This window comes from Nuphar pumila, chromosome 4 (assembly GCF_984573655.1).
Source record: "Nuphar pumila chromosome 4, dmNupPumi1.hap1.1, whole genome shotgun sequence".
In the NCBI taxonomy this organism is placed as follows: Eukaryota; Viridiplantae; Streptophyta; class Magnoliopsida; order Nymphaeales; family Nymphaeaceae; genus Nuphar; species Nuphar pumila.
The window spans coordinates 35,851,380-35,878,728 of NC_143252.1; the positions used below are offsets into that span (position 1 = coordinate 35,851,380).

Below are 27,349 nucleotides of genomic sequence, written 5' to 3' on the forward strand. Positions count from 1 at the left end.
ATAATACTAGTTATTATATGCATGAAATGTAAGTAATTTTTGTTTTACTTTAAATACAAATAAAAACTTCTAATGAGATGTGAGGTTTTCTAATTTAGGATGTATTGGTTTGATTGAATCAAACTAAACCCAAGTTAATTCAAGCCTCAATTTGCTTCTACCTTTCCTAGGAGTTGGTCGTTCAATAGGTACCACCTTGAATCAGATAAGAGATCAATATGATGCCTTACTTTTCCCTTTTGGTTGAATCTGACACTTTATCTCTGGATATGGATCACTAAACTAAAATTCTTTGGATTTTGAAAAATGATTGTACTATATGACAAAAATGATGCATTTTTCGAAATGCCCATATTTTTTGAAATCCTCGCTATATCCAAATTTGCAAATATCTGTCTTTAAAAAGACTTTTTACCTTTCACACATGCAATTTTTTTTCATATATGAATTTTCTTTCAAATATGGGATTATTTTCTGCTCAATAGTCTTTGTTTTGAGATCTGTATCTCTTTGATTTGACGTCGAAAACTTATGTTTTTACCATCATTGAAAAGCTGAGACACATGATTATAACTTTCCTGTTTTAGTTAGAACCAAAAACCCCTCCAGGGTTTTTATTTCTGAGTTCCAAAATTAGAACAAAAATATGCCTTTTGGACGGGAATAGTTAAACAATCTATCTTTAAGAAAATGTTTCGGCCTATAAAACGAAGGATTAAAAAAAAATCAATAAAAAACAAAAAAATTAAGTAAAAATATTTTTTTAACGACACCTGATTCGTTGAAAAATGATGAAAGAACGTTGAGATACAACCCCAACATGAGATGAATAAGTGTTGTTGCACTTTTTTCATTTGTTCTATGCTATTTTTTGGTCACTGCATTGAAAATTCAAAAAAATAATAAAAATAGCAAATAAATCAAGACGTTAACTTTCCAACGCCATCGAGATCACTTTGATTTCATGAGCAGTTGAGGAAAAACGTCATTTGGAAGACAAACATAAAACATGTTTTTGTTTTGGTTTTGAAACTTAGAAACGAGATCCCTAGAAGTGTTTTTGGTTTTGACTCAAAATAGGAAAGTTACATGCATGTGTCTTAGCTTTTTAACGACGATAAAAATGTAGGTTTTCGCTGTCAGATCAGAGAGATACGTATATGAGAACAAATAAAGTTTTGCAAAAAATATGTGAATATGTGAATTTTCTCCTAAACATGCGAATTTCTTTATAAATATATGCGGATTTTTTTTATATATGTGATTTCCCCCCCAATTATGTGGATTTTCTCTTAAATATATATGACTTTTTTTCAAATATGTATACATTTTTTTTCAAATATATGCAAATTTCTTCCTAAATATATGAATTTTCTTTTATATATGCAATTTTTCTCTCAAATATGCAAATTTTCTCTTAAATATATGTGATTTTCTTTTTAAATATATAATTTTTCTCCTAAATATGCAAATATTTGAATTTTCTCCTAAATATGCATCTTTTCTCTTTATACAAATTTTTTCCTAAATATATGTGAATTTTCTCTTATATATGTTATTTCTCTCATAAATATGCAAATTTTCTCATAAATATGCAAATATGTAAATTTTCTCTCAAATATATGCACATTTTCTCTCAAGTATATGCTAATTTTCTTCTAAATATATGCGGTTTCCTCTTATATATGCATTTTTCTTCTCAAATATGCGAATTTCTTCTTAAATATATGTGATTTTTTTCTTCTGAATATATGATTTCTCTCTCAAATATTTACATTTTCTTTCAAATGGGCATACTCACATATTTAAGAGAAAATTTAGGCATATTCACATATTTAAGAGAAAATTTATATATTTGCGAGAAAAATTATATATATTTAGGAGAAAATTCATATATATATATATATATATATATAAAAGAAAAATCACATATATTTAGGAGAAAATTCATATATTTAAGAAGAAATTCGTATATTTACATATTTTCTAAAGAACCGTCTCTATTCTTAGATTTGTATCTTTGATCCAACATAAAAAAGTTACATTTTTATAGTCGTTTCTTATAACAAAAAAACCTATAGGGTTTTTGTTTGAGTGTTCCAAAACTGGAATAAAATCATGCTCTACATATTAGAACAACCAAATAGTTTATCTTTCAGTGAACATTTTTCCCTGACTCATTATCAAATCAAATTGATCTTGGTGTAGTTAAAAAGCTAACATCTTGACCTGTCTCTATCCTTTTTGCTATTTTTTTTGGATTTCTAATGTAGATGGTTAGAAAATAACATAAACCAGATGAAAATGTCACAATCATGCTTGTTCATCTTTTGTTTTAAAAACATTGTTGGGGATAAATCTCAACACTCGTTCATCGTGTTCCAACAAATCAAGTATTGTTGGAAAAATATTTCTATCTAGTTTTTTTGTTATTTTTTATAATTTTCAGAATCTTTCATTTTTTGGGTTAAAACATCCTCTAAAAAATAGATAGTTCGGTTGTTCCAGTGTGCAGAGTATCTGATTTGGTTTTAGAACTAAGAAACATGAATCCTAGGGGTTTTTTCAATTCTGACTTAAAATAAAAAAATTGTAGGTATGTGTCTCAGCTTTGCAAACTGTAAAAATGTAAGTTTTCTACATGGGATCATAGAGATACAAATCTGAAACAAAGACTTTTATGCATAAAACAATCACATAGCTGAGAAAATTGACATGTATAAAAGGTAAAAGGTGTTTTTAAAGTCAGATATTTGTGAATTAAGACATGGGGGGATTTCAAAAATGGTAAGGAATTTTGAGAAATGCATCATTTTTGTCTTACAATACGGTCACAATCTGTTTTATATTGGATGCATGTTTGTACACATCTAGTCCAATCATTTTTGCACATTTTACATGTAAAAACATTGGTTTTGGTCTTCTTTTATTTATCACAATATATCTTTCAACTTTAGATTCAATATTACATCGTGGGATATTATTCGGATTCAAATTGTTTGCATAAAATTTAGATTCTGATCATGAAGGATCCGGCCCATATTCAATCCGTTTGCTGACTCCAGGTAGATGATAACCAGTCCAAATTGGACTCCATGCTTCACAGCCCTGGTTTTGATACAGCCACATATCCAGAAAAGTGAAGAAATGGTGCTGAGAACACAACAGGCAATTGAGACCTAAGCCGATGTCAACAGTTCAAATTCTGGTTGGATGTGGTTCATACCAGATCTCACTAATCAGATGTTGGCTAAACGGATATGGTTTCGGATTCAAATGGTGAAAAGTTCATACAAAATCTGTTTTTTTTACATGTAATCGGATTCAGATATCCGTTGGATTTGGTAGCAAAAAAATCAAACCTATATCTGCATCCAAATATACTCGGACACGGTATAAATCCAACTATATGATTGGATTCAGGTTAATATCAGGTAAGATCCGATCTGTTGACATCTTATGAGTTTCTTTTCTTTGAATCTCAAAGATCCAACCTAATCCCAACCCTAAAATTAGGACTGTCAACGAGTTGGGTATCTGGCCCATCAGAGCGTACCCAAACCTGCCCAAATAATAAATTGTAGGGTTCAGGTTTTGCCGGGTCACAAAATTTAAATCTGAAATCCGGTTCTGTATAATTTCAGAAGTTTAACTTTTACTAAAAATACATATAGGACACTCGGGTCAGGTTGGGTACTCGGCAAAAATCATAACCCAAATTCGTCCCAGCATATTGGTCGGGTCGACTCAAATATTGATCGGTTAGCAGTTTCTATGCCCGTACCCGAAATTTCGGGTCGTATACCCGATACAAACCCGAGCCATTGCGTGTGCAGCCGTTAACTAAGTTGCTACAGAAAAAAAACGTGTCTCATGTCGTATCATCCGTGTCTCTGTGAACATAAATTTTTTAGTCTGAGTAAGTGTTAAATTCAACGGCGCCACTCCCCTTCACGGTTTCACCTCCCGCACCCCCCCACCCCTCCCCCCCCGCCCTACGACGAGGCAGGCGGCCTCTTTCTCTCTCTCTGCTCTCTCTCCTGCATTGTTGGAAGCCTATGACACCACAAACCACTCAGGCGAACCCTTTCTTCTTCCCTTCCACATGTCAGAACGCTGCTCTCTCCAAACGCAAACCAAACACTGCCCTTCCCTTCCTCCCATGGACTTCCGACGCCCCTCCTCCCTCCTCGCCCACGAAACCAAATCCCTAGCCCGCAATCACATCCGTCCGCTCACCGGCGCCGCCTCCGCGTCCGTCCATCACCACCATAACCACCATCACGAATCCCTTCCCCGCGACGAAGACGACGACGGCTTCGCGAAGAAGCTGAAGCAAGCCCTCTCCCAACCCTTCCTGGATTCTTCGAAATGCGGCGAAATCGTCTCCGGTTCGAGCCCGAGCGAATTCGATCGCGCCTTCGCGACCGTCCACCCCGCCGTAAATCCGCTAACCTCGCTCAAGTTCTTCAATTGGGCCTCGAAATCCCGCGATTTCCCCTTCACCGTCCGCTCCTACTGCGTGCTCGTCCACGTCCTTCTTCGCGCGAACCTCCCGGCGCCCGCTAGATTGGTTTTGATCCGGCTGATCGACTGTAACTTCCCCGTCGCGTTCGCCAACCCAGGCGATCGGCATCTCGAAGTCGCCCGAGCTCTCGTCGATACGGCTCGTGTGTCATCTAGCTCGATTGCGTTCGATTTGCTGATCCATATCTGCTGTACTACTTTCAAGGATGCGGGGTTCGCGTTCGATGCGTTTCGGTTGTTGCACGTCCACGGGCTCTTACCTTCTGTAAGAACTTGCAACTTTCTGCTGAATTCGCTAGTGAAATCGAACGAATTCGATAAATGCAGAGTGGTTTTTGATGCAATATCGATGGGTGTCGCCCCGGATGTTTATACTTTCAGTACTATGATTAATGCTTTCTGCAAATTTGGTAAAGTTGAAGAAGCAATTTCGTTGTTCCGTAGGATGGAGGATTCTGGTTGTTGCGGTAGCGTTGTTACATATAACACCTTGATTCATGGTCTATGTAAAAGTGGGAAATTAGACGAGGCTTTTCGATTCAAACAGAGGATGATCGATAAAGGGATCGATCCAAGTATTGTTACTTATAGTGCGCTTCTTAATGGTTTAGTTAAATCGAACAGAATTGGCGAAGCCAATTCTGTTTTGAATGAGACGGTTGAGAAGCGCATCGCTCCGAATGATGTAATTTACAATACCTTGATTGATGGTTTCTGTAAAATGGGTAATGTTACAGAGGCTCTGAGAGTGAGGGATCAAATGGTGATTAATGGGGTTTCGCCTAATGTGGTTACTTACAATTCTCTTCTCCATGGATTCTGTAAAGTGGGAGAGATGCAGAAAGCAGAGGAGCTCTTGGAGGAGATGCTACTGGGAGGGATTGATGTTCACCCCAGTGCTATTAGTAGGATGATTCATTGGTTATTAGGTCAATCTAGATTGGATTCAGCAGTTAGGCTCTTTGAAGAGATGCTATCTAGAGGTGTGCGGCCCAGTGATGCTATGAGGACCATGATGATTAATGAGATATGTAAAGGGGGTAAGACGCAGATGGCATTAAGGTTATGGTCTAAACTGTTTGAGAAGGGGTTTGGGGCCAATCTTGTAACCTGTAATGCACTTGTACATGGCCTCTGCAAGGCTGGTAACGTAAAAGAGGCAGTTACGCTTGTTAGGGAGATGCTCGAGAGGGGCTTGCTACTCGACAATGTAATGTACAATTCGTTGATTATGGGGTGTTGCAAGGAAGGCAAGGTTGATGAAGGCTTTAAGCTGAAAGAAAATATGATTAGACGAGGTATAACGCTGGATATTTTCACATACAATGCTCTTTTACATGGCTTGTCTAGTTCGGGTAAGATGGAAGAGGCTATGGGCCTCTGGAAGGAGGCAGTTGAAGCTGGTTTGACCCCTGATTTGGTTATGTATAGCACGATTATAAGTGGGTATTGCAAGCTCAAGAACCTTGATAAAGCGACTGAGATATTCAAACAGATGGTTGAATCGGGGTTGGATCCAAATGATGTTGTTTATAATACTCTTATTGATGGGCATTGCAAGAACGGAAATATGGTGGCTGCTCTCAAACTCCTTGATGAGATGAGACAGAAAGGCGTCCCACCAACTAATTTTACGAATGCTTCCCTCATCCATAGCATGTGCAGTATGGGCAACATTGAGGAAGCGAAGATGTATCTGGATGAGATGATGAGCGAAGGGTTGATTCCTAATGTTGTCTGCTATACCATACTAATTGATGCTTATTGTAAGCTAGGGCACCTGGACGAAGCAAACAACATGCTGAAGGAAATGCTTTCTCATGGATTGGCTCCTAATAAGATAACCTATACTGTCATGATTGACGGCTACTGCAGAGCTGGTGACCTTGAACAAGCTGTCATGGTTCTCAATGAAATGGTTGAGAAAGGGATTGTTCCTGACGTTGTTACATATAATGCATTAGCTTATGGGTTCTGTAAAGAAGGGAATATGGAGGAAGCAAACAACATTATTGGGAAAATGCGTGCGTGTGACTTGGCTCCCAATAAGACTACCTACGCTGCAATTATTATTTTCTATTGCAAAGCTGGTGATCTCAAGCAAGCTATTAAGCTTTTGGATGAAGTGGATGCAAATGGTATCATGCTGGATATTGTGACTTACAATTCATTGGTTTATGCATTCTGTAAGGAAGGGAATATGGATGATGCTTTCAAGGTCTGTGATCACATGGCACAGAGAGGGCTGGTCTTAGATGAAGTTACATATACAACACTTGTGCATGGGATGTGTGTTTCTGGGTATGCAAAAGAAGCTAGTTTGATATCCAAATGGATGGTTAAGCGTGGCATGGTTACTGGGGATGTTAGGCTTATGTCATTTGTTGATGAGCACTCCGAGATTGATATTGATCACAAAAGGACTGACACAGATCATGAGTTGGTTGAATAGTTTGATATTGGTCACAAAAGGACTGACACAGATCATTATTTGTGAGCTGACTATTCCATATGATCCAATTTCTTGGAAGCAATGGGGTGATCTGCAAGTTGTGCGTTTGGCTGTCCAAGGGAGGTCAACTTGAATCATCCATAAGTATGGGTGCAACAGGTTCATAGTGCAGTATTTTCCTTTTTTGTCTTATTATTGATTCACTACTCTATATGTTTTAAATGACGATGTTCTGGTTGGATATAGATGCGATGTATGTGAGCTGAATATTCCATATCATCCAATTTCTTGGGAGAAATGAGGTCATCTGCATGTCTCAACCTTATCCAAAAAGTGTTTTGCTGTGTCCAAGGAGCTCAACATTGAATGAACTATAAATATGGCTGCAACAGGTTCGGCATCTATTTGCTGCAGTATTTAACTTTCTTCTCCTCACTATTGATTTCCTGTATACATTAGAAATTTTGTTGTTCCAGAGGAGAAATTTTATTAAACGTGCTGGTCAAGTTATACTTAGCCCATACACTTGTTCTGCTCAATCTTGCTCTCTTTCTGATCCCGATCGTTCTTATTATTCTGAGCAGATCACGTCAATGGATTGTGAAGTGGTTACAGGCTTTTCTTGGTGTGTGCAATGATTGTGCTTTCTTCCAATTAGATTTATCTGTCCATGTGAGTTACTTGTACCCTGTTATCCACATAGTTACTGTATGCATAGACCCTTAATTAGAAAATCTGGATGCATTAACGATTGAACCTTGATGTGTGCCTGGCCCAGGATGCATTATGTCAGAGATGCTCCATCAAGTTCCTCCATTTAAGCCAGGGTTCACATGAGTGTGCTCCATAACCTACATGAAGAAGAGTCCTAATCCACCAGGTGACAAACTGTTATTTTTCAATTCTCGGGTGAAAGGGGGTCGTATTGGCAGTGATAGTGATAAATTACTTTGCATGCAAGGGCTACTTCAATAAGGATGAAGAAGACGTTGTTGAAGGTGCCTATCAAGCAGGAAATTACTTTATTACATACTAACTGTAGGTGGTTAGCATGTATATCACAATAACTTTGTAAACTCGTCCAATCTGTCCACTGTGGCATGCATTGATATCAACAGCAAACCAGGTCTTGGGGATGAGGATTAGGATAATTTTGTACAGTGCATTGTTGCTCTCTTTTTTTTTTCTCCTGAATGTCTGAAGGATGTACATTCTTATTGGTATTCTCAGAAATTTTGGAGGAAACACCCATTGAAGGTGCTTGTGATTGAGTTTTGTTGGGCTTCAGGATTTGAGCATCCAGTGGGTTTTATTTTCTCAGAAACTGCATGTTATAAGCAGTTTGTGAAGGGAAAATATAAGCAAGGTATATTATCCATGCTCACTTAGTGGGTACTTAGGTGCAATAAGTTGGAAGGCAAATTTTATCCCACCATGAAATCTTGCAAGCTATTCCTCTTTTATTGGATGAATAGGTGCACCTTTACACCGCCTGAAGGGAAGTAAGCCTTTGAGAGTGAAGCAGGAATTTGATGTCTCTTTGTGAACCACTAAACATATCTCCTTGTGAACCTCCAATTTTCAACTCTTTTTATGGTTTAGTTGTCAAAGGCAGTAGGCGGTGCCTTGGTGGTGAGCCCCTAAAAAGACTAGTAAAAAAACACAAAATATGTAAACAAGCTGCTAAAATTAATAACAAACATGTATAAACTATAAAACATAAAATCAATCAACAATAAGCAATAAACAAAACACATGTCCTCGAACACTGTAAAACAATTATATTAAATGACTTGCTAAAAAAATCAAGAATAAATGAATAATTGAATAAACAAACCATACAACTAATAATGTGAATGAAAAATGTACAAAAAATAAAATCATGTATACAAAAAAATTAACAATAATAAATATAAAATAAGCAATAGACAAATAAGAAGAAGAAACCAATAATTGAATAAACAAACCATGCAATTGAGAACTCACAATGTAAATAAAAGGCAACTACGTAATTTAAACACAATTAAAGCCTTAACAATATTAAATTCACATCCAAGTGATACTAAAATATTATAAGTCATAACTGAACTACGTCTACCAAGTCATACGAGAGAGAGAGAGAGAGAGAGAGAGAGAGAGAGAGAGAGAGAGAGAGAGAGAGAGAGAGCACCGCCCTTCCCCTTTTTTTATGCCTCATCTTTGGCATGGTTGACCAAGTGGTCAACCAAGTTTAAAAAAAATTAGACAAAAATAGGCTTAAAGCCTAGGCGGTAAAAAAGGGCCCCAACATCAAAGCCCAGGCGGTGGGGCTGTGCCTAGGCGCTGCATGACAACCAAGTTTTAGGGACAACTTTGCTTTATTTTCATATATGCTACTCAAGGATTGCATGTTCTTTGTTACAGTCCTGGTTTCTGCATGGGCATTTGGAATCCATGCATATGAGAATGGGGCGCTATTTCAATTCTAGCTCTTCATATTCTTCATGTTTTACCAAAATTGATGAAAACCAACATATCCTATGTTACACGGATGCTCCATTTTGCCCCCCCGTATTGTATCCCCTTATATGCTAGCCATATTGAAAACTTCACAAAAATGGCCGTATCCCCATAGCTGCAGTCGTATCCTTGTTGCATAGAGCATATCCGATGCTTAGAGAATGAGTAGCATAATCTTTTACTTGCCAAACCTAGAAATCTTTTACACGGAGAAGAGGAATATATCAAGTTCCATTCTCTCCATGGGAAGCGTTGTTTCTTCAAGGGAGCCTTTCACTTTGAAATCTCTATATTGAAGGCTTAACATCCATTCAGTTAAGTCGAAAAGGATAGTTTCTTGGAGCTTGTACTGGGGCCAATTTGGATGAGGGTGAATAGTTTTTTAATCGGGTAAGCTGAATCACATGGTAGGATATCGGGGATCTCACATTTTTGTTTTGCACAACGATATGTGACCAGCTGCTCTAGTGGCAATGGCGAGCATCGAAATTGCAGCTAGTCAGTGTATGATCAATTGGGCTTCATTCTTGAAACTAAAAATTGATGCCTAGTTGGTGAGATTAGTGTAATATATTTGCTTTCTTTGTTAAAACTTGCACCTTCTTTGAATTCACACATTGTCATTGATAATATCATCCACAAGCCAAGTATATCGTGATTGGAGGGTGGGGTACTGCTCTATATATTTGAGTAATTTTGAGCTGGATCTTTTGTTGATTGAGCTGAAATAAGTTTATGTTGGGTTGCAGATGAACAATACGAGTTTCATGTCGACAAATGAGCTTCCGCCCAAGCAGCACGGATACAGTCAAGGAATTCATCTTCTCAAGAGATCAAACGCACATACAGTCCAGTCAGATTTATTTTTAATCTCTCTCAATCTCCCAGTGTGCCGACAGAACAACTGATGTTGCCTAACCATAAGAGCACAATCGGTATTTGATGTGGTTGAAGAGGCAAGATTGTGTGTAGCTGTGGCCTGCAGGGAAAGCAGCTACTCATGGTGTTTGAGAGTCAGGAAGAAGCAAAAAAACTGCACGGAGAAGCCTGAACCCAAGTCTCCTACCTTAGAGACATTAATACTTATCCATCGATGCTGCTGCCTGTCACATGGATACGGCTGCGGGTATGATGATACGACCATTTTTGTGAAATCTCTAATATAACTAGTATATAAAGGGTCACAAAACGGGAGACAAAATGGAAAATCCGTGTGACATGGATGCTGTCAGATATCGGGCACCACCAGCTCAGTGATGGGCGGTGTGTACAAGGCCTGGGAACGAATTCACCGATATATGGCTGACCTGCAAAAAAATTAAGGACACTTGATATTGATGATGAAGGTATTTTGGGGAAAACTTTCATTGTGCGTGGTAGATGTAGATTCAATTTACCAAGTCAAAACACTATTAATGTACAATGTCAATGTTAATAGTTTGTATACAAATATGACATGATATGATATCCAAATCATGTATCTTAGCATTGATTTGCGATGAAAACATACACTGCCAAAAAAGAAAAAAAGAGAGAATTTTAGTGTATTTGGATACCTTAGATGAGAAATTTTGATGATGAGAATTATTTTTTGGATGAAATGCATGTATCAGAGTTTCACTAGTTTTCTTGAAAATTGTTGGGCCAACAATATCTCACATTTCTTATTTCTCAAAAGCCTCATTAAACATGATATTTTTTACCACTACGTCTCCTGTATGACCCCTCAGTTTATAACAAATGTAAATGAAGTACGCATAGATATACCGTATGATGTTTATGCCCAGTAGATTTTCGGATTAGCTTAATTTTTTGCTTGAATTATTGCTGCACTTTAGTTCATGTTGGCTGCATTTATCTCTGCGAATGTTAGGCTAGAAAAGCATGGTAAAGTGCGTGAAAGGTGAGAACGTTATTGTCTCTGTATTGCGCAGAGCATTTTCTCAACCCCAGAGAGAGAGAGAGAGAGAGAGAGAGAGAGAGAGAGAGAGAGAGAGAGAGAGAGTAGGGATTCAGGTTGGATGTGGCCAATACCAAATCCAACTAATTGGATGTTGGCTAAATGGACATGATGAAAAGCTCATACCATATCCATCTTTTTACATGTAATTGGATTTAGATATCTGTTGGATTCAGTAGCAAAAAATCAAAATCATATCTGCATTCAATTATAATTAGATATCGTTTTAGCTTACTAAGCAAACATATTCAGTCAAACATAAAATAAAATCCAATCCACTGACATCCCAAGAGAGAGAGAGAGAGAGAGAGAGAGAGAGAGAGAGAGAGAGAGAGAGAGAGGTTTGTTAACACTTGACATATTGACTGCGATGATCGTAGGCATTCCCTGTGGCTGTGGCAACCAAATAGGATCTTTCATTTTGATATTTTGCAGAAATTGATCGTAATTTCTCACTTAGATATTTCTAGATTTTGTGAATCATTGGCTTCCTGTTCACAAACTCTACTAAAGGACTAGGCAGAGTTGCACCTCGCCAAAAGCGTATATGAAACATCAAAGCTGATCAAATAATCTGAAGGACTTGAGATCTATGCTTCGCTAGAAAATTAGATTACAGATCTCCACCCAGAGCAGAGGAGCCTAGAGGAAGTTTCTCTGGAAGGACCCAGACGAAAACCTGGATGTGAGCCCTTGTGCCATGTTCTTGGGATCCAACTGTACTTTCTGTTGCCCAGCTGCCAAGTCGGTTTCACGATTCCATGGTTTCCAAGGATGCTGACCAACCCACTCTTCATCAACAGCCTCTTTATTTTTATTTTTCCAAGAACCACTACTTGCAGCTTCTTGGTGCTTCTGCAACAACGATTTTGATCGTTTAGAGCTTTTATATGCATCTACCAGCTCTGAAGTAGAATCAGTCTGTTTCTTTCCGGTAGCTGTTTCATCACCGGCAAGTGTGGCAGTTGTGTTGTATGTCACTGAATTTCTGCATAGAACTGTGTTTAAGAAGATGAGGAAAGAAGCAGTATGTTTATGGTCTGAAGGGACAACCTTATTCTTGCTTTTCGGGCCATTTCATCAGGAGTGTCTGTCCAAACACTAGTATTGCCACGGCCTTCTTTTGCACCTTTACTGAATGAGGTTGTTGAATGCATACTTAGACCAGGCTGAGGAAGAATTTGAAGATGAATACAAAGACATTACTTTCCAAGATGCCATCTCAAGAAATAGCAAAGTAGAGAAGACCCTTAGTACTTACCGCCCTTTCAGGTGGCAATGTTGTCATCCATTCATCCCGTCTAGGTGGTAGCTTTGCGCTGTTGAGAAGCTCATCATCACCCGGCAAAGGCTCACCTGTAGGGTAGCAGTAAGCAATTATTACCATGATGTCCAGAAACGAAAAGTCCAGATACCTAAAAAGGAAATCTTAGTGTCCTTCAGAACTGTTTTAAATATAAATCTATGACAAGAAAAGAGAGAATAACTAAAATCAGGTAAGAATCCAAATCACATATTCATTTATTTAGGTAATAAGTGTGCAAACATGAGCCTTCATGGAGGTCTATCATGGTTAATTGCTGGATCAGAAGCTCTACGACAATGAGGGACCAGTGGCAGGATGATTCCCCATTGTCAAACCGTCCCCAAGCATCAAAATAAATATAAAAAATGAGTAAATTACTAATAAAAATTACTTCTTAACAAATGTACACTATGACAAACATATGCCCATATGATATTCATTAAGAGACATCATGACAAACATATGTACATATGACATTCATTAGAGACATCATCTACTCTTTAATCTTTATAAGACAGTTCGTTTCATTATTGTTTGTGTTATGTCTTGTACAAGAGTAAATAATCTCTCTCTCTCTCTCTCTCTATATATATATATTTGTATTGGAGTCATATAAATAGCTTTGTATCCTCTTGTTTACTCTCTTGATAAGTGATGGAGACATTCCTCTCTATGTCACATGGATGCAGATGCAGGTACAGGATACGATGCAGATGCGGTTGGTACAATACGGCAATTTTCAAAGATTAGGATTCAGGGACACGGCCGTACATATAATATATATATTTATTTACTTATATATAATAATTTATTATCCATTAAAAATTTAAAAATATATTTTTATCGTGTTGGACACCATGTCATATATGTGTCAAGCACTATTGAGCGTGTCAGACATCGTGCCATTCGTGTTGGACACCGTGTTACGTGTCGGACACAGTGTCTACATGTTAGATACATGTATATTGTGCCACCATGTCGGACACGATGTTGACCGTATCCTTCATGCGTTGCACCTAATCCTATGACCGAATGCATGTCGCGTTGTGCTGATGAGCAATTCGCCCCTTGAAGGGGGTGTCCCAGTGACATAGATTTCTGTTAACGCTCATATGAAACTCTTATACCACATTTCACAAGGGCCATACCATGATTTACAAGTATAATCCACATTAGTAGTTCTGAGTTTTAAGCCTCCCTCAATATTTCACATAAAGATTAACTAAAAAGAGGACCATGATAAAACTTGTGACTAACCTCACATTTGTCTCCACTTAGCAGCTTCGTGATGTGCTTCCAGTTCTGCCTATATTCACAAGAAAAAGTTTAAGCAAATTGCAGATAACTGCATAACAAGCAATACAGTCTGACACAAACAGATTCATCTAATTAGTAAAATCATGTGCCCAGCAAAACTAAAAAAGGAATTGGTTAAATACATCAAGAGAGAATTTGACCCACCTTAAACTCTTCTAATTCTTCTTTATGTATGATTTTCTCATCAACAACTTTTCGCTACAAGAGAGAAGAATGTGAGAGAGAGTTGCAGAATAGAAGGAATGAAGCTTGACTAAAAACAGATAAATTTGGTTTTGAACTTTATTGGAATTAAACAATTGGATAACATAAAGTAAACAGTTACTGAATACATGAAACAATAAACACAAATAAAGGCACATCTATATAACCGTTCCTGCATACCATACTCGGCTTCCACCATAGAAGACACAGGTCAAAGGGATCACATAACCACTGGCATCGGCGCGACCCCAAGGATGCGATGAGCGCAAAGTTTAATTGCCTTGTGGGTTTAAAAGTGAAACTCATATTTAGTAGCAGTTACAATGAAATATCCATAAATCATCATGCTTGAAATGGAAATTCATAGCATGCGAGCGAGCACAAGTTAGGTAGGTGCACAAGATCGCGTCACAACCATCTCTTCTTTATGGGCTCTATGGCCTGATCAATGAACAGCTGTCTTATTTCATGTTTGAAGAACAGATGTAATACAAAACCCAAGAGATGCAGTGAAACAAAAAGAAAACTTTACCTGTGGAACAGCATTTCCAGGGGCATCATCTGAGAATGGGAAGGCATCTTTTTCATAACAGGTCTGCTATAGTAAAAGGTCTGAAATATTGCATGTTTTATGGCACAAAACCTGGGCCCCGGCATCTAGTTCTAGTGTTCTACACATATTTATAGTCTTATAACTTGAAAGGTGAAAATGTTTCTAGTACTAATGAATAAGCACCAGAGAAGCCATACTCTCTTTTTTATGAATTGGGAAATTGAGGTAGTGTCACAGCCTAAAGTCAACTCTAAACAAAATAATGGTTAAATCTGACAAGGAGATAAGAGAGAATTTCTATGTTTCAGGTGCTGAATACATTCAGGCTGGTATGTCCATGATGAATCATCTTGAAACTCAGCTCCGGATGTCCATAGTTCACAGCCTACCCGCTGGATTGGGCTACTTGGGTCTTACGTGTATAATCTACTCAGCAGAGCGAGCTGGGTACAGTAGGATCACCTGAATTCACCTAAAGGATTGACATAATAATTCTATCATTTTAGGCATCACAAATCACATCAAAGCCATTGTTTCGAGAGCTGAAGTGCTTGAGAAGTACTAGCAGATGCTTAACGAGTGGGCATTGTAGCTGAAGGCATATAGGGTTTGCTTATGTACGTGTTCTTAAAAAAGAGAATAAACTCCTGCACATACACATCTCCTTTGTTATGTAGATAGGTCACTTTTTTCTGTTGGTTGAGATTCTATGATGTTTTTTTATCTTCAGGATGAAATATATGTGCATAAGGTAGTGTGAATAGCATTTCAAGGCCTGAACTAGCACATAGAACTCCAAACTTGCTAATTGAACCAGAGAAACCTGTGCTGAACTAGCATACATTTTGTATCCCCAAGATTTTTGAAAATATCATGAAATTCTTGTGAGGTTCCTTAAGTGATATTGAAGGTATTCTATCATGATATTCTGAAAATATTGGCACCTTCAATGTTTCATTTTGGGTTCACTACTCTGCTGATATTTTCTATTTCTACATTAATATGAAGATGTACGCAACTTTTTTAACTTTTGTCCCACATTTCCTTTCTTTTTTTTCAAAATAGTAGATATCTTCTAAGATTTTTCCACTTTTCTTTTCTTCTCTTTCAAAATAGCAAAAACTTTTTATTATGTGCACAAGCTAGTCCCTATTTGTAACTAGTCTTTAAGCTGTACTTTACAAATATGCTTTTATTGTTTAGGGAATGATTTGATTTGAACATATTATCATGTAGATTGTGGAATTTGATCAGTGCAGTCATGCTCACCAGTCCATTCATGGAATTATAGTCATTGATAGTTCCTGTCATTATTGTGATACTTGTTAGTTTAATCATTTACATCAGATTTTGCATGGATTTTGAGTAATTTTAGGTGATAATTAGTTATGTTTCTTACCACTACAGATTCTTCAAATGATCGATGAGGGACAGGCTGTTGATATTGGTGATCTCTCTAATAGCTATCTTGTGAAGCTTCTTGAGAAACTATTTCAGTCCTTAAATCTTAAGAAAAATAAACATGGGGTATTCTTCTTGCCTTCAAAAGCTTGTTCTACTTTGGAAATTTTGGGACATTTATTTGTCTCAACGCAAGTGACACAACATCAAGTTGCTTATGAAGCTCCAAATAGGGCAGAATCAACCCATTCAAGTTTGGTTGATGTAACACCTAAATCTGAAGTTGATGGTCAGACAGAGACAGGAATGGCATGTTTGAAGCCAGAATCTTCTTCTGCAAAAAGGTGAGATTCCTATTTTTTAGTAACAGATCTATGGCCATTTAGTGTGGGTGCTCTCAGTAACTACCACTTTATATATAGTTACTGATGAAGTACAGCCAGTATATTAATTGTCACCATGTTTGCAAATATTGGAAGTTCATGTATGCTTTGAGGGAATTTACCTTCAGAAATGCAGAATTTGCGCTTCATCTAAAACCGATACACTCTTGAGAGGCTTGCGTCTTAAGGAAGGATGTCTGAATTCAAATCAATGTGTTTAGAGATGGTGTAGTGCAAAGCATGGGTCATTCAGCATGATTGTTAAAATATCCGGACAGTGTTAGAGAAGTCACACACACTATCTTAGCTTATGGTTTGGGGTTTGTTTCCAGGTGGAAATACTATGATCTTGTCCATTGGAAAAAATGAAATACCATTATCCTAGAAAAATAAAATTACAATCATATTTTTCATTCTACTATCCTAAAGCAAATGTGTACATCCATATTTTGTACTTAGTGAGTACCTATATGTATCTATATACCAAGGAGTCAGAGCATGATCTGTACAGGAACTTGCTGCCTGCAGCTGATCACCTTCTGAGCTACCTAAAACCATGGTGCATGCTGAAAAGGGTGTGTTTCTGAAGCACAGCACCACATCTTATGATCTGCCCTTTATAGATCTTCCCAAAAATCACAAGTAATTGTGTGAATGTTTTTTTGGTGAAGGGATTTTCTTGGCAGAACGTGCAACTCCTATCCCAGTCCTGATGACTATCACGACCTACTGAATCTGCCTCATTTTTTGCTGCTTGATTTCTTGGGAAATAATCACAAGGAGTCTAGTACAAAGTTGTCAGTCGAGAAAGCGGGAGCGGGAAGCGATTCGGGAAGCAAAAGCGGGAAGCGAGACACTTTCAAAATTTTAGGAAGCGGGAAGCGTTGGACGACTTAGAAGCAAACCAGGAATCGTTTCGGAAGCGAACCGGAAGCGACCTACGAAGCGAGGGAGAAATGAGGGGGAAGCAAAAAATGAAAAAAAAATACAAAAAAAGAAAAGAAAAAAGGGGAAGCGAGCTTCCCAATTTTTTTTTGTGTTTCCAGCACGTTTCGAAAGTGCGATGTTTCGTGCTTCCTCATTCCCTATGGCGCTTTCAGTAACTCTGGTGAGCACAAGAAAATTCTCATTTCCATTTTTCATTATGGGTGTATAATTTCACTCGGAAGTTGAAATAAATAAATAAATAAATAACAAACCCCCAAAGTGTAAAATATCATGAACTATACTGATAATCATATATAGCTCATGCAACAAAATAGCTGCCTGAACATGGAACCATGCCCATGTAGTAGGACAACCTCTATATTCAGTTGTTTGCAAGTGAAGCCAACCAACATCAATGTCAACCTTATCAATACCAATCTCATACTTTGGACATGTAACAAGCCAGTTTAATCCTTGATTTTTAATATTGAATACGCTAGAACTTTTAACCATGTCACTTCAGTTTCCTTACACCAAGTGTTTTGACACCCACGGAATAATCACTACATAAATTTTTCCCCTTGAATCATTGCTAGTACATGATATCTTCAACTATGAGTTTTTTATTGTGCTTCTTTATCATAACACTGGAATCATCAAAACATCAACGCAAACAATGTAGAACAAGAATGAAGCCCGGAAAGCCACCCCCTCAGAAGTTGCCATTGTTTTGAATGTGCAACAACCACCAGCAGGGGGAAAGGAAGGAGTAAAGAGAATGGTGAGAGAAAGCAAAAACATGGAGTGGTAGCAATATACATGAAACCATGCATGTGATTGTAGTTAGTAGAAATATAGGGAAAAAAAAGAAAAGCTCAAAATCATTGTACAACTTACGTGTTTCAGATCCTTACTAGCATCTGGAAACTTTTTCAGGATGTAACGAACAATCTTTTCTGATTTCTCTGCTTGGGCTCGTGAATGTGAACCTGTATCTTCCTTTTCCTTCTTCCTGTCACTTTTTCTACTTTTCCTTTTGGAGGCCTCACCGTCATCTTTCTCCTTCCGACGATGTTTACCGACTCTCCTGTGTTTGCTCTGTCGTTTTCTTGATCTTTCTTCCCCGCTATCACTATCCACACTTGAAGACGAGCTCTCGCTCGATTGCGAGTGCCTCTTTCTTCTATCATGTGCCATTTTAATCTCCTAACAGAATAGCAGATGTTTCCAATCATTAAGACATTGCAGAAAAAGCTTCTTCAGTTTTCAATTGCACACAGTAATGATGCACACAATCAAGAATATGAGTAGCATTTTGGTACTCCAAGCTAGGTATGGTTGAGAATAGAGAAGATGGTGCTCAATAAACTAGCGATGTGCGCTATTAATCCACGGAATAAGCTTCGATAATTCAATCAGGTCGCGGTATGACGAAGGATAATGAAAACGGCAGTTTCTTCATGTTAAGCAAAACCGAAATTCCTGGATCGAGAATGTTATGGAGTTTTCAAGATAATAAGTATAGAATTCGCGATAAGGGCAGGAAATTGTCAATGCCAACAGAGATTGGGATAAATATCATTTGGGTATTGCCTGAATCGGAAATTTGAGGGAGAGGAAAACGTAAATCTCGACCCGACCGCATCTCCATAACAGGAGCGACTACGAAACTAACGAAGTTAAGGATAGACTCTTGATGGGTTTTACCTGTTGTAGAGAACTAGACGAGGAAAATAGCGGTTCATCATGTTAAGCAAAACAGAAATTCCTTGACCGAAAATGTTATGGAGTTTTCAAGATAACATGTATAGAATTCACGATAAGGGTAAGAAATTGCCAATAGCAACAGAAATTAGGATAAATATCATTTGGGTATTGGCTGAATAGGAAAATTCAGGAAGAAGAAAGCATAATTCTCGACTCGACCACATCCCCATAACAGGAGCGACTACGAAACTATTGATGGGTTTTACCTGTTGCAGAGAACTAGAAGAGGAAGAGGCGGTGGAAAGTGTGGGTTGATCCCATGTCTTGGTGCACGAACGACCGGGATTTAAACCCACCAACTCGCCACTAATTCTTCCACAGAATTCTTCATCTTCTTCTCCGATGTAATTGGTAGCAGCAAAGATGTACGAAGAAGCCAAACGATGCAGATGGAAGAAAACCTCCAAGAGAGAGACAGAGCCGGAAATTAGCTGCCGAAGGCTTTCCAGAGAGTCGGTAGTACAGGAGAATCGCCGGCTCCCGCGAGGATAACACCGTGATTCACGGTTTCCGTTCAAATAAAAGAATGGCAGAATGAGGGCGCAGGACAACAACCGAGGAACACATGGAGTAAAGCTTGAACACTCGTCAATATATTCAGGAGTTGGCTGCTGAGGTTGACGTATTGATTTCCTCCGACTTATCCCAGATTGCCAAGCTACTAGGTGGGAAAGGATTTTTCATATCTAGGATTGAGAAGATCGTATGGTTTGGAGCAAATTTTCGAGTCACGTTGCATATGTATATATCACTAATAAATCCTGGATATATTTTATTTGTTCATCTTTTGAGTGGATGTTTTTGCTTTTTCCTCTATTTTTCTTTATTGTTATCTTAACTCCATAGTCACTGATATTGCTGATATTTCAAGGTCAGCTGATATTTTTCCCGATAATCTCAAAATATTACTAGAACATAACAATATTTTCTCGAGATTTTGAAAAAATATATTTTTTAAGTAAATTTTTTGTTTCTTTTGTATTTTAAAAACCTTAACTTTTTATTTTTTTATATTTTTGTAAGAAAAAAAATACTATAAACCATGGTTGATGCTTCGAGGCACTTTAAAAAAATTAGGAAGCGGGAAGCATGAGAACTTAAAAACGAATCAGGAATCGTATCGAAAGTGACCTAGGAAGTGAACCAGAAGCGACATAGGAAGCAAGAGGAAAGCGAAAAAAAAAATATAAATAAAAAAATACAAAAAAATGAAGGAAGCAAGGGGAAAGCACAATGGGAAGCATGCTTCCCCTCGCATTTCAGAAGCGCGACCTTTCGCGCTTTCAAAGCGCGCTTCCCCACTTATCTAGACGCTTCCAATAACTTTGCTATAAACTAATTACTTCATATTTTTAAAATTTTAAAACTTTTCATATTTTTCAAAGATTTTTTTTTTAGAAAACAACTATTTGAAAATAACTTTATAGAAAAACGTTGTGGTGAACCATATATTTTTTCTTCTTTTTTTTTCACAGAAAAAGTTGGGGTTAGACCGACCAATACCTGTTATACAACCATATATCACTGGGATTATAACTCTCAAAGTCTCAACACAAGGTGACATGCACTAACTGCCCACGTACCAACAAATACTTATAGTGACGGCTTCAAGTAGTCATTATAAGTAGCAAAACCGTCACTATAAGTTATAGAGACGGCTTGGAGCTGGCACTGTTACTATAAGCTTTTTTAGCCGTCACTATATATGCATCTGTGTAACGTGTGACGTCTACATAGGTTTTATTGACGGTATCAGCTATCACTAATACGTATTATGGTGATGGCTATGACAGTCACTAGTTAATTTGTGAAAGTTAAAAAAAATGACTATTAGTGACGGTTAAGACTGTCACCACGACTCATTCAAGAAAAAAAACTAAATACCTGCTGCATTTAGAGGGACAAATTTTAATCATTGAGGTAGCTGCAAGAAATCATAATGATGGGATTTTACTGTAAGGTCTCTCTTGAGGCCCTTTCTCAAATTATTAAAAGTTGACCCTCTAAAGGTTAAGATGTGTACACATGGAGATATAATTAACAATAATGACAATAGCAACTACTCAAAATAAATTACAAGCCCGTTCAATGGCTTATCTTTTCAAGAGAGGCTTTGACAATTATAAGCTAAAAGTCCTATAGGAAGCACACAAATACTCCAGTGCATGTGTACAGATGTGATATATAATAAGAAGGTAAACAGAAAGGCAGAGGAGCTTTAACATGATTTAACTACGTGAGAGACTACACCCATGATGGTAGATAGGAGAGGATGTTCTTATATTTTCTAATAGAGTACAGGTTGTTATATTCATAGAGTCAACTAACTACTAAAAGAAATAAAAGCCATTAAGAATTCCTTTAAGATAGTGACCAGCCAGTAGACCCACTATTTAGCTGGTCTACTTGCTCAGATGAGATAAGAGGGTCTCAACTATGTTTACTGGTGAAGTCAATCAGAAAGCAGCTGTCAAAATTGAATACTCGCAACCAAGTCAGATGCCTAACTTTCCTGCTAGAAAATTTGATAACCACTGACTGAACTTATGATAACAGGAAATTTTGGACAGAGCACTGAAATACATTCATCCTTTGCAGATCAAAGACAAAAAACCTATGTCTAAAGAAGAAATACAAAATACAAACTGAACAGCTTGTGTGAAAGGCATTCATGCTAATAAAAGAAGAGATATTCAAGCTTTCCAAATAGACTCAACAAGTTGGGCCACGAGCAGCTCAAGTAGTATAAATGAGTTGAGCACATGAATTAAAGACATTTACCTTGATTCAGTTCATATAGGACCATTAAAGTATATGTATCTGCCAGGCAGTTGTCTTTGTTTCAAATAGAAGAAAATCCTTATGGTCAAAACACTGAAGAACCTGGAATTTATGAAAAATTGGTATTCATCGCTGGAAAACAACAATGTACACACTTAACAGGAACTTACAATGTTGAAGACAAATTTCTCCTGACTCACCACACTTACCAAAGGTATATGAAGAGTAGGCAGCTTCAATGCTGAATGCTGCCTTTTGTCCAAATATGTCTCAAGAACCTACATTAAAATCATAAAACCTGCAATAATTGAAACATATCAGTAACAGAGTACATGATACATATACTATTGATACTTTATGCATTCCAAAATAAACATGTCCCAAGTAATTACGCAAATAACACTAGTGGTGCTTGCATTGAGGTCAATCTTGATAGGAATAAAGGAGAGCCACCTATTTCTCAAAGCCATAAACAAAGCCCAGATTCAGTGTAAGACATGTAGCCAAATCCCATCCTACCCACAGAAGATACATTGAATACAAATAAACGGGACTGCAATTCTCCTCTAAATCTACTTCATAAAAGAACTAAATTCAAGTATTAGAGACTGTTTCAGACATTCTACATAGCTGCAAGCCTGCATGTACATACTAAGTCATTAGGGAGACTAATCTGAAACATGGACACTGTTATTGCATTTGATACATTATATTATAGCCATCAAATGTAATTTCCTGTGTGCATGGCTCTAAACCTAATATGTGCTGATGAGAATAATTCTTAAACCCCAATCTTCTTTGACACAAGCAGCTTAGTTCAATGATAAAAACATATCAGAACTGATAATGGAAGGGTCTAAGATATGATTGTACCAGACCATATTGTATCATATTGTAAGATACAGCAAAAAGGCTATGCCGATCCCTTTTGTGTTCATCATCTCTTAGTCTCCTTTCAGCTTGAATTTACTGTTGATATCTAGCATTGGAAACTCTCTAAGAATCGAACATATTTTAACTCAACCACATGTTCCAAGTGTGGTTGGGATCTTAATTCTATGGCACGTTTTAGAAAAAATTTCATGCGATGAAATCAATCAAATTCCTTAAGTGGTAAATGGTAATTTTGTTCCATTTGCATGATATGACTATCATCCAGATTTTTAACGTGGGAATGAGTAGTTGAATCTGTTTTTTATGCATGAAAAATTATGGCTTATTGGATCCAAATAAAGGTCTTCATGTTAAGACTTATGTATTACTGATATTGCAATGTGACCAATGCTTGTGCTTAGGACCCGAAGTTTTACCAGTTTCTGAAAGATCATGACAAGGAGCTTCTAGAGTTTGGGGAAGATGAAGAACCTTATGTGAGTGTTAATATTGCATATCCCTGTGCAGCATATGTTTTATTTTCTGTTATCACAAAAGCTTATCATGTATTTGGATTAATGTTTTCAGGAAGATACTGATGTTGACAAGGAGTTGGGAGTCTCAGGCATCCACAGAGAGCACAAAGAGTTCAGGGAAGGTCCCGTTTGGCCACCTATTCAGCTGTATCGGCCGGATACCGATACTCAAGTGAATCGTTCTGTATAGACCCAAAAATAATAAAATATTATTACATGTCAATCATAAGGTGACAAATGTTAAAACCATTAAAATAATTTTAAAATAATATTACAAAAATTATTTTTTGGTATTTTTTACATTTTATTAAAAAACAGCCGATTCAGGCTTGCAGCATATCGATTTTCTGCCGATACTATGTGTATCGGCCGATTCCGATAACATTGGTTCTTACAATGGTTGATTCTTGGTGCAAAAGAATTTGGGAGAATGGTACCTTAGGTGCTATTCGGTCCCTTATGCATGCTTTCCAGACTGCTTGTCATTATGGTGATGATGGTGAAAATGGATCTGCTCCAAGGATTACTGTCATGACCAGCAGTGTATTTTAACAAAATAATGGTATTTGTTCTTAGTAAAATTGATGGCATATTTCCTACTTTGCTAAAACTCCCTCAATCTGGTGGAAAGAAAGAGACTATAGTAGAATTGATTACATATACTGGTATTTGTTCTTATCTTCATATACTGCAACAAATGATTACACAGAGATGATCTCATTTACTTGACGTCTCAGAGCTTCAACAGTATTTTTGGCAGCATTTCCTAGTCTTGTAAGGAGGTATGAGGTGAGTTGATGATCTGCCACTGATTTTGTAGTCAATAATGGATATTATGTGTATTCACCTAACTCCAGCTTGCTCTTTAAAGTGTCAATTTTAACCTTAGAGTAAACAAGTAATTTCAGAGAGAAAAAGCAGGCCTTCTGAGCAATTTTTAAAAGGTTGGTGTCTATCTTAATTATTTGAAACCTAAGGCAGTTGAAAGTAAATTTTCCATATGTTAGGTGCCTTTAGGTGAATTACCCTAAAAATAATATTTCTGCCCTATACCGGGAACCAATTCATTTACTCAGTTCAAATCTCATGGACGTCACCCCCTAGCGCAAGCTAAAGTTAGTTGTCTCACTGGGGACAAGGGGTACACACCGAGTTTTATGCTGTCAGGACAGTGAACTTAAGTATAATAGGCAGAGCCAGCACGTCTGGGTCTCTGATCCTGGGGGCAGTTTCTCCGTGTAAATATTAAAGAAAAACTCTGAATTAAATATCAGAGTCATACTTTCTCAAACATGTAGGGTTTTCATGATCAAAAGGTTGCTTGTTAATTGTATTGTTCCTTTAAATTGTTATATGTTCAATGTTTTCACTTCATATTTGTTTACTTGATTAACTGCCAAATATCAATGCCAATTAGGGCTGGGAAACAAGCCGAGCTGCATTCCCTTGGCTCAGCTTGTAAAGAGCTCATTCAAACTTGTAAAATAGGCTCGGCAAGCTGAATATGAACAATAGGTACTCGGCTTGGCTCGACTTGTAAAAGCTTGTTAGATGGTAATAAATATATTTTAGATATTCCTCTAAAATATAAAAATATATTACATGTACTTTTTTGCAATCCTATTTGTCCTAGCTCTAAAACGATGTATTTTTCCTATAAACAAGCCAGCTCGGACTCAGCACATTTAACTCGGAGTCATTATGAGCTCGAACTCGGCTAGGCTCACCACAAGAATGAACCGAGCTTGAACACTTCAAGCTTGGTTCCTTAAGCTAGTTTACCAGCCCTAATGCCAATATTACCTCCATGTGGTCATCCTTTGCTTAGTTTCACACAGGATGTTCAGATATTGATCAAATTACCATACCACAGTGGGAGATTGTGGTACATCTTTTTGCACTTGCCTAGGACTTAATTCTAAGTTAATCATAATCGTGTTTGGGATTACATTTATTACACCCAGTGTTGTGAGAGGCGTACGCCTCAGTACCTGAAGCGTACGCCTCAGAGGCGAGGCGCACGCTCAAGGTACTGAGGCGTGCTGTGATGCGCAAATTGCCCCTCATCAACCTCCAGAATCCCCTCCTTCATCCCCAAGTCTTCCTCCTCCGCCCGATTCGCCGGCTGTGCTAACCCCAAGTGCCGGTGGATCCACCGTCACGTGCCGGTCAACTGCTCCTCCGCCGCTCCCTGCCTCCCCTCCCACCGCTTCACTTTCATACCAGTTGTGAGAGGCGTACGCCTCAGAGGCGAAGCGCAGGCTCAACGCCTCGCTTCGCCTCATCGCATTTAACAACCTTGATTACACCCACGGGTCATCCAAGTGGCAGCGGGCCTGGGGAGAAAGTGCTGACCCTTTCGTCTCAAGTTTGACTCTCACCGAGTGTGCAGGTGCCTCGGACTTGGGTGTCCGCAGCCTCACCTGGAGTTTAACTCAGGGAGGCAGGCCCGTTAAGCCAACAGGTTCTCGGCCAGGGTTCCTCGTCCCTCGTCATAAAAAAAAATCTTACATTCATTACAGCTACAATAGAATGACCGTTGTACAAAACTTTCCACATGAGGCAATTTCCTCCAGGTAATGTTCTCTTTGTAATGGAATTTTCAGAAGTCCAACACAACCAATGTGACGTTATTTAGGAATCAAACTTAGGGATGTAAACAGTTTGGATCTGAATCAGATGCAGGGATTACTAAATTCAACATAATCAGATACTCAGATTCAGATTGAAAAAGCTAATGCCAAATCTGGACCTTATTAGTTTAAATAACTAATCCAATATTCCTTTTACATGTAATCATATTTGGATATCGGGTTTGGATGTATCAACCAAATCGAATACCCTTATTGATAGTATCACATTTACTCCACTGATCTGATTAAATGGATTCAAATTTGGTTGGATAGCCGGATATCTGACCTGAATCCAAACCATTGATATAACAACAATTAAGCAGCATGTCAACAACCTATGCCCAGTTGTTGGTTTGCATGCTTCACCTTTGGTGACAGAAAATGTGATGATACCTTTTAACCGAGACAAACAGTAGCACAAAACAAGGTAAAGAGATATTGAGAACATGGAATGCTACCATTTCAATGGAAAAGCAGGTAATTTAGAACAAAGTTGTTAGGCTTGATTGTCTCAGACCAACCAATCTATATCATAAATATTGCTTATATTTTGAAAATCTTATGGCTTTATCGCAAGATGTTTTCAAAAGCTGAGACAACACCCCAAAGAAAAGATATTTACAGAATATTCTTATTTTCAAGTTGTCACTTTTTATCGCAATACTAACGCGTTAGAAACAACTTTCATAGTAAATTTTACATTATTTTCATTTATATATTTTTTATATACCAATAATTTCTCAAGATTTTACACAGAAAACTAAGATTTTCAAAATATCGTGAAAATTTTCCTCGCTGTTATTATCCTGACAATGAGAACTGTCATGTAGCAACCAACAAATGAGTGCTGATATTGATAAGTGATAAAGCAGGCTCTGGATGACCTACTTTAAAGAATTTATGAAAAATTAGCAAAGGCTTCAGTCCCGCCTGATCATTCTGTTCTCCCCATTACCATGCAAACGATGTTCCTTAGTCGCATCCATAAGGAAAGTGATGAGAACTCTGTTGGATACTATTACTGAGTCGACGCAAATTATCCAAGCAACTTCCTATTCATGATTTTTCATCAAACAATTTGAAGGGCAAACCTGAACATGAAAACCAAATTCACAGATAACCACAAAAGCTGTTTTTATCACCACGCTTTTGGTGCACCGACAGAGTTTATACTGATTCAAAAGTATACCAACAATGGGTTTCTGAAATAAGCAGAAAGCCCATAATTTA

At 37.7% G+C, this 27,349-nt stretch overlaps 2 protein-coding genes across 4 annotated transcripts; one reads left to right on the plus strand and one right to left on the minus strand.

Annotated features, from left to right (window-relative positions):
- Positions 1–4,115: 4,115 nt before the first annotated feature.
- On the plus strand, positions 4,116–11,331 carry LOC149839981 (uncharacterized). Of its 3 annotated transcripts, XM_090004298.1 has the most exons (5): positions 4,116–7,138; positions 7,226–7,371; positions 7,564–7,651; positions 7,758–7,859; positions 10,228–11,331. In XM_090004298.1, exon 1 carries the CDS (start codon positions 4,163–4,165, stop codon positions 6,977–6,979), a length of 2,817 nt encoding a protein of 938 aa, XP_089860424.1. In that variant the 5' UTR covers positions 4,116–4,162; the 3' UTR covers positions 6,980–7,138; positions 7,226–7,371; positions 7,564–7,651; positions 7,758–7,859; positions 10,228–11,331. The 3 variants fall into 3 exon arrangements, with proteins under 3 accessions (XP_089860424.1, XP_089860423.1, XP_089860425.1); XM_090004297.1 differs by lacking the exon at positions 10,228–11,331 and having other exon boundaries at positions 7,758–8,967; XM_090004299.1 differs by lacking the exon at positions 10,228–11,331 and having other exon boundaries at positions 4,116–7,123; positions 7,758–8,967.
- Positions 11,332–11,834: 503 nt separating this feature from the next.
- On the minus strand, positions 11,835–19,910 carry LOC149839982 (uncharacterized). Its single transcript, XM_090004300.1, has 4 exons — positions 19,503–19,910; positions 18,444–18,735; positions 12,700–12,794; positions 11,835–12,607 (listed from the first exon to the last, which is right to left on the minus strand). Exons 2-4 carry the CDS (start codon positions 18,724–18,726, stop codon positions 12,443–12,445), a joined length of 543 nt encoding a protein of 180 aa, XP_089860426.1. The 5' UTR covers positions 18,727–18,735; positions 19,503–19,910; the 3' UTR covers positions 11,835–12,442.
- Between the last annotated feature and the right edge of the window lie 7,439 nt (positions 19,911–27,349).

Bases quoted from the DNA above. Each gene is read 5' to 3' on its own strand.
- LOC149839982 (XM_090004300.1), bottom strand. From the start codon at position 18,726: ATGGCACATGATAGAAGAAAGAGGCACTCGCAATCGAGCGAGAGCTCG. The intron at 12,795-18,443 runs GTAAGGATCTGA...GCTACCCTACAG, and splicing joins GAAAAAGTTTCCAGATGCTA to GTGAGCCTTTGCCGGGTGAT. The intron at 12,608-12,699 runs GTAAGTACTAAG...ATTCTTCCTCAG, and splicing joins CATTGCCACCTGAAAGGGCG to CCTGGTCTAAGTATGCATTC.
- LOC149839981 (XM_090004298.1), top strand. From the start codon at position 4,163: ATGGACTTCCGACGCCCCTCCTCCCTCCTCGCCCACGAAACCAAATCC.